The 7962-nt window shown below is 32.6% G+C and overlaps 1 protein-coding gene across 1 annotated transcript in view; it reads left to right on the top strand.

Moving 5' to 3' along the window:
• The window catches only part of LOC107725145 (tenascin-like), a 99609-nt gene extending 94256 nt beyond the window's left edge, over positions 1–5353 (top strand). The window contains 4 exon segments of the mRNA XM_016534307.1: positions 1346–1442; positions 1541–1702; positions 2736–2899; positions 4686–5353. Coding sequence (XP_016389793.1) covers positions 1346–1442; positions 1541–1702; positions 2736–2899; positions 4686–4796 — 534 coding nt within the window. The 3' untranslated portion in view covers positions 4797–5353.
• The last annotated feature ends 2609 nt before the right edge of the window (positions 5354–7962 follow it).

Genomic DNA, 7962 nt, shown 5'->3' on the forward strand with positions numbered 1-7962 from the left:
ATATATGTGTGTGTACTGTGTATATTTATTATGTATATATAAATACAAAAACATGCATGTATATATTTAAGAAAAATGTTATGTTTATATATTAAATATATTTATATATAATATGATATAATATAAATATATACATGTAAATATTTCCAAAATATATACTGTATGTGTGTGTATTTATATATACATAATAAATAAACACAGTATACACACACATATATTATGTAAACAAAAACTTTTATTTTGGATGCGATTAATCGCGATTAATCGTTTGACAGCACTAATATATATATATATATATATATACTTACTGTAAGTTTAAGATTTTTATATTTTGTTTTATTTCAGTTAATATTTATTTTATTTGAAGTAATAATTTTTTTATGGTTTCCGTTTTAGCTAATGATAATAACCCTGTCATGGATTAATCATTTATTTAAAAAAATGCAATATTTAATGTAAAAAAATAAATACATAAATAAAAATTTTGATTGCATGTTGACTTTATGGGTGATTTGAACAAACCCGTACTCTAAGTTTGAGCAATAGTAATATAGTTAGCAGACAAGAAAAACACGAATTTCAAATTAGTTTCTGAATTTTATTTACATTTAAGAATACCTGTTATATTATTCATGATTAAGTTGTATCATATTTCAGTGGAAACTGAATTTTTACCATGAATATTTTTACCAGGGTGTATGAAAGCTTGTTTCAGCCACAAAATAAATAAATACAAATAAAGAGGTAAATTTGACTTTTTATCTCAAAATTCATACTTTTTTCTCGCTATTCTGAGAATTTTTCCCCCCAGAATACTGAGATATTAACTCCGAACTGTGAGACGTAAACTTCTGAGAAGCAAAGTCAGAATATAAACTCACAAGAAAAGAGTCAGAACTGTGAAATAAAAGGTCGTAATTAAATTTTTTATTCTGTGGCGGAAACAAGCTTCCATATAGGCAAAATAACGTAGAATCAAGGGTAAACTGAAATTCACAGCATTTTAACACAACTTCTGCTATTTGAAGGCTACTTGCTATTGGATCATTGAGGGTACATGTCATAATATGTGACTACGCATTACGTCATGGACAGCTTACAACCTTCTAGCTATGTTCTGCCTTTAAAACGTGCAGTTTAACTAAGAACTTACAAACAAATGGTGCAACCTTACCTTGGTCCTTAAAACGGCTCAATCAAGATCTCAATATGCAGAAAACAAAGTTATAAGTAGACAGAAAGTGAAAGTAATGTTACATTTGGCCGTACGCGTTACTGAACGCGTTTTGCATGGGGTGCAAAACTGACACACTTCACCTGTAAACGACTGTGTTTGTCTCCACAGGTGTTCCTACGGCGTCAGAGCGGCAAGGTGGATTTCTACAGGAACTGGAGGAACTACTCTGCAGGATTCGGTGACACGAACGATGAGTTCTGGCTCGGTGCGACTCGAGGCCAAAGGCATTATAAGACTAAAATCTACTGGATCCATTTCTAAATCTGGGTTTACTGACAGAGATGTCACGTCTTTGTCTTTCAGGACTTTCAAATCTTCACAAAATCACCTCAGCCGGTCAGTATGAGTTGCGCGTGGACCTGCGTGATGGACAGGAGAGTGTGTTTGCTGTCTACGATAAATTTTACATCGCAGATCCTCGTTCCCGCTACAAGATCCAGATTGGTGCATACAGTGGTACCGCAGGTGAATTACATATACAGTACATTATGCATTTGGTATACACTTTTATCCATTCTTACATATTACACTCTGAAGGCCTGGACACACCAAGCCGACTTCAAAAAACTAGCGTGACGATTTGTCACCAGTGTCGGACCAAAAAGCTGCGCTCGAACACACCGCACAGACTACAGCCGACGGCAAACTAACACGTGCGTTCTGCGCATGCGTGAGAGGAATTAACTGTCTATATCAGCAGCTATCAATAGTATATTCGTCATTCAAAAGGAGAAACCGAAACAAAGATATACGAGATAAACGTAGATATACGAAATGTAAACGAAGCAGCGCTTGCTTACCATTTTGAATATCAGTAACGTTGATAACTTTAATCATTTTAAGCGGCTCATGTTGTTATGAAAACATTCGCGTATTAGAATGATTGGTAAATATCACGTAACATTTAAACAGCTTTCTGTCTGTACCGCCTTCATTTACGTGCTTGTTTTAATCACTTTCGCTTTAATTCTCAGGCACTGACTCGTTCGCTAAACTGAACAACCAATCAGAGCTCTCACTCGCGCCGACGGTCCCGACGCCATGTTGAATCGGGCAAACTGCCGCCGACGTGAGCCCGACGAGAGCCGACCAGTGGAACACACCAAACAAACTAGCCCGACCGTCGCTCGGCGTCGTGTCCCGGCCTTTAAAAATAAAGGTTTTCGCAGTGATGTCATAGAAGAACCATTTTTGGTTCCACACTTTCTAAACATTTGAACAATCTAAAGAACTTTTTTTTTTCCCACTACAAAGAACCAATGGAGAAGTTCAAAGGATGTTAAAGGTTCTTCACGGAACCATCAATGCCAATAAAAAACCCTTTATTTTTAAGAGTATCTCATGCAAATATGAAGATCATAAGATAATTTGACTCTAGAATACATGCATGCTTCATGATGCATCATTCTTAAATGATTTCTAATATTTCATGCACAATGATGGCAAAGGTTTTGTAATATTTAGCTTGTGATATTGTGTCTTTTTTGTCTCTTTTTAGGTGATTCCTTGTCGTATCACCAGAACAGGCCCTTCTCCACCTATAACAATGACAATGACATTGCCGTCACCAACTGTGCCCTGTCCTACAAGGGAGCGTTCTGGTATAAAAACTGCCATCGAGTGAACCTGATGGGGAAATATGGAGACAGCAGTCACAGCAAAGTAAGTCAGTAAAGAGCTGTTTTGGCCAGTTACATTTTACATCAAAATTAATTTCACTGGTTGTTTTAAAGGGGTCATATGATGCGATTTCAAGTTTTCCTTTCTCTTTGGAGTGTTACAAGCTGATTGTGCATAGATAAGATCCCTGAAGTTGCAAAGACTAAAGTCTCAAAACCAAAGAGATATTCTTTATCAAAGTTAAGACTCTGCCACGCCCCCCTAAAACGGCTCATTCTAACACGCCCCCACATATCTACATCACCATGTGGAAATATTTGCATATAATGATCTTTAAAAAAGCATCATATGACCCCTTTAAATGAAAGTTAACCAATGGAAACATGATCTGACTTACCTCAGTAAAACAGACAAAAATATACATACTTTACAATAAGGACCCATTAGTTCATGTCAGTTAATGCATTAACTAAAAATCAGCAGCACATTTGTCCTGGTATTTATTAATTAACAGTAGTTATTTATTGTGTTAATAAACATACAACTGTTCATTGTTAGTTCAGCTCCATTAAATAATATGAACAAATAGAACTTTTGGTTTTAAGAATGTATTTGAAAATTTGAAATAAATATTGACTAAGATTGACAAATGCTTAAGAGGTATTTTTCATTGTTCGTTAGTTCCTTCTGAATGTGGGTCAAAGATGTTAAGATGTCCGCATCAAAAGAAATGTACAAAAGTGATTTTATGTCCATAGAAAGCACATTAGATGTAAGTAAAGTGTCTACTTTTAAGGTTTCAAATAAGTTTTTGGAGAATAAAATGTCAAAATTTGGTTGAAATAAAGTTACGTTGTCATTCAGTGTAACACAATATTTATGTAAAAATTCAAACAACATGCTTATTCTGACATGTACATATTAAAATATATAAAAGAATAAGGGAGCATATTAAATTTGATTGTGTTTTAAATGAGTAAAACATTCTTACTGACAAATGGTCAAAACCTAGGATAGTGGCAAATTTTAAAAAATGTAAAATTACAACTTATTAGTATTTGGGGTGAAAGTAATTAGTCTTTTAATATGTCATAAATTGATTTTTGTTGTAAATATGCCTGACAAGATTGTTACACTGAATGACATTTTAGTGGGTCTCTTCTGTAAATCTGGGAAAAATGTATGATATTGAATTTTTTGCTCAGAAAAATGAAAACAAAATTGCAATTAAATTAAACATAATTTTTTTAAATTTTTTTTGGGGGAAAACAACAATTTAAAGCAGTATTACACTTATTGTTTTTATGCTTAAACCCTTTTCATCTTTGACCCATGTAAAACTATTCAACATTTTTGCTAATTGAAATAAGGTATGTAAATATTAGATGAAAAACTTACTTATTTCAGTTTGTAATTTTCATTTAGCTTAAGTTTTTTAAACTGTAAAATTACTGAACAAAAATAAATGGGAAGAAAATAAAAACTAAAACTGAAATAATAGCCATATTTAAAATAAAGAAAAAAGAATAAAAATGACAGGAGCACATAAAATGACTAAAAATGTAAAAAAATTTAAAGTATTTTATATTAATTTTAGTAATGTACTAGTAAATTTTGAAATGAACTAAGATTAATAAACATGGTAGAAACATAGTATTTTTCCCTTGGAAATATAATCCTTAAAATGTAGTCCAAGTCTTTAGGTTCAATAATGCTACAGATTCCCCCAAATAATATTTGAGTTGAGTATTTTACGCCCCTTCATATACAACAGTGAAATGCTTTGTAACATATTTAATCAATTAAATGAAACCATTTGAATTCACAGGGCATCAATTGGTTCCACTGGAAAGGCCACGAGCATTCGATTCCATTCACGGAGATGAAGATCCGGCCAGTCAACTTCAGAAACTTGGAAGGCAGACGGAAAAGATCATAGACTTTAAATGCTCCTTTTTCTCTTTTCTCCAAAATCCCACACATCTCTTGTCACAGACAGATACGATTAGATCTCCTGAGTGAAACATTTCTAGCCATTTGAGCTCTGCCTTCCATGTCAACATTATTATCATCATTAGAGACAGAATATGTTATAAACGGCCGTGACTGGTGGAGGGTTTTCCATAAACTTGGTAAAAACAGGCACGTGAAATGTGATATTTCTTCCTATAACAAGCATGATTAAAGGAAATCTTCAATGATCTTATACAGTTCTTGTTCAGAAGTGATGTCATTTCCTCTACTGAATCATTACCACGCTCAGGTCTGACATACAGTAGCCAGGATGGTGCAAATAAGTGTGTTCATTTTGTCAGCAAAATTTCAATGTGATTGTTTTCTGCAAGGATTGTATTGTGTATTATTGATCATTTGTTTTAAAAATTATTTTTATTTAGTTTTCTTTCCTCCCCCCCATAGAGTTCTCAGTAACTATAATCCCTAAAAAAAAGTGTTGATTAAACTTGATCTCTTCTCCTGGAATGTGTCTAAAATTGATCTTCAACAAAATAAAAAATAAAAATGTAATTTTTAATGTTGGGATTTTTATGTGTTGTCAATTTCTCTTTACCTATCTACAAAAAAAAAAATAAATAAATAAATAAATAGTAATTTTCACAGAGAAATGTGTTTTTTAACAATTAATAATAACATCATAAAATATTTTTATTTTGAAAAACAAAACTTTTTAATTATGAATAATAATATTATAAAATAATAATAGAAAATAATAGTATAATAATTATATTAATTGTTAAAAAGCATATATATATACACACACACACACACACACACACACACACACACACACACACACACACACACACACACACACACACACACACACACACACACACACACACACACACACACACACACACACACACACACACACACACAAAGACGTATATATTATATAATAGATAATACAAATATATAATTATGTTATTATTAGTTGTTATATTAGTTGATAAATATAGAATATTAGAAACACATTTCTGAATGATAATTCATAATATATATATATATATATTTTTTTTTTATGAATTATCATTCTGAAATGTGTCTAAAACAGCCAGCAATGTTAATTATGCATAATAACAACATGTATTTGTTTGTTCTTCTTGATGAGCGTAAAATCTGAGCAGACCATGATCATGAGATTGTAAAATATCAACAGTAGCCAAGATCAAGGTTTGTGAAATGTTTGTTTTTTTATGTTTTATGACCATTTTTGCATGTTACATAGAAACATACTTGGATAAAATTAAAAGAGATAAAGGTACAGGAAAAACAGCTTTCTAAAAGGTGGAGAAAAAAAGTGAGCAGTCAAACTTGAAATGAAAGTTTGGCATTAATTATTGTAGCTTATTTTTTGGTACATACAACATTTAGTAACTTTTGTTAGCCAGAAGAATTATTCATTAAAAGTAATCAAATGTTTTGAATGAGCAGTCCATTGTTATGCATTTTACAAATCTGTACGTTTATAATTCGCAGTGTGTAATATACTTGAAAAATTAGCTGGGAAATTTCACCTGGCACAGATCTCAATTTAAAGAGTGAAATTAAATTTGGGTTTTTATAAAATTGCACATGTTGAGTTTGACATACATTCAATCAGTTTTCATTAAAGGACAGCTCGTTATCTAATAACTCTAACAGCACTTCACTATGCATATTTGGCACAAATAATGTCACAGAAACACAGTCTAACATATCTTTTTCTAACGTCTGGTATCATTTATTTCGTCCCTTTTAATAAAAGCCCTAAAGCTGAGCTTCATCAGTATTGCAGTTTATAGATCCTCAGCTTTGAGATGAACTATTTCTCATATCAAGTGATCGGATTTAGGTTATCGCAAGGCATCGCATGTACAAATTAACCTGTATTTCTGACAATTTACTAAGAAGAAGTTAAAATTAGTTTTAAACCACCATGACTGCACATGTACAGCTATATAAATAATATGCATTAAATATAATAAAATAGATGTAAACCGCATATACATTTACTGTATAAAGATCCCTCACTTTGAGAGTTTATGGTTATATATAAAGATGCATATCGATCGCTTATATAGTATGAATATATCGATATCTGCTTTCATTTTGTAAGAATAGAAGCAGTGTATCATATAAAATAATCATCGTTATGTTTAATATTTATTTTATCCATCGTATGTCAGCAGTGGTGTCGTCACTCACTGGATGAGTAAACTGTGTGATAAATATCATGTGCATTTGCAGATTGAGGCCTCCCATGCACAGAGAAGTTTCAATAGTTGTCATAACTGGTTTAAAATCAGTGGATTCTGGTTAACTAGTTACACCCCCCAATGCCAAATATAAAAGAGAATTGTATAGCAAACGTTTTTAAATGCTTGGTCCTGTGGAAACATCTCAATTCAGCCTAGAAAATACGCAAACTGCCTCGTACGTCGTTTGGCAGTGAGAAGAATTGAAAAGGAATAAAATACAAACTCGCACTCCATGACGCCGGCAAGCACTACAAACTCAAGCATGTAAACTGTAGAAATATTCTTATTTACAAAAGTAATAAGACTTGTCGTTGTTTCTTATAAATATACAAAATGCAACGTAATAACTTGAATATCCATGTGCACAGGACTCCTGCCCAGGACTGTTTATATTTCACCTACGGTAAGATTTATACGATTTTTAACTATCTTCCACAGATGTATCCAAACACCGATTAAAGGAAATCCACCATCATGACCCTCACTATACTTACTGTGGGACAATTAAAACCCCCTTGACCCTCAAAAAAACAGTTTTGCACTACAGGAGCACAATTTATCCACTTAGCAAGTGTCTTCGACATGCAAATTGCAATTTATAAAAATGCTAAGCAGCGTGTTTGTTTATTAAATTGTCTAATTAGAGGATGCATTCAGCTACTGATAATATTAACGCATTTTACCGTGATTAAATCCATTTTCCACCTACAGTAATTAGTACACTCTAAAAAATGCTGGGTTAAATACAACCCAGTGCTGGGTAAAATAGGGACAAACCCAGCAATTGGGTTGTTTTGACCCAGCGGTTGGGTTAAATGTTTAACCCAACCTTCTGGGTAGTAACCC

The sequence above is a fragment of the Sinocyclocheilus rhinocerous genome, unplaced genomic scaffold (genome assembly GCF_001515625.1).
Source record: "Sinocyclocheilus rhinocerous isolate Xijiao unplaced genomic scaffold, SAMN03320098_v1.1 scaffold1295, whole genome shotgun sequence".
NCBI lineage: Eukaryota > Metazoa > Chordata > Actinopteri > Cypriniformes > Cyprinidae > Sinocyclocheilus > Sinocyclocheilus rhinocerous.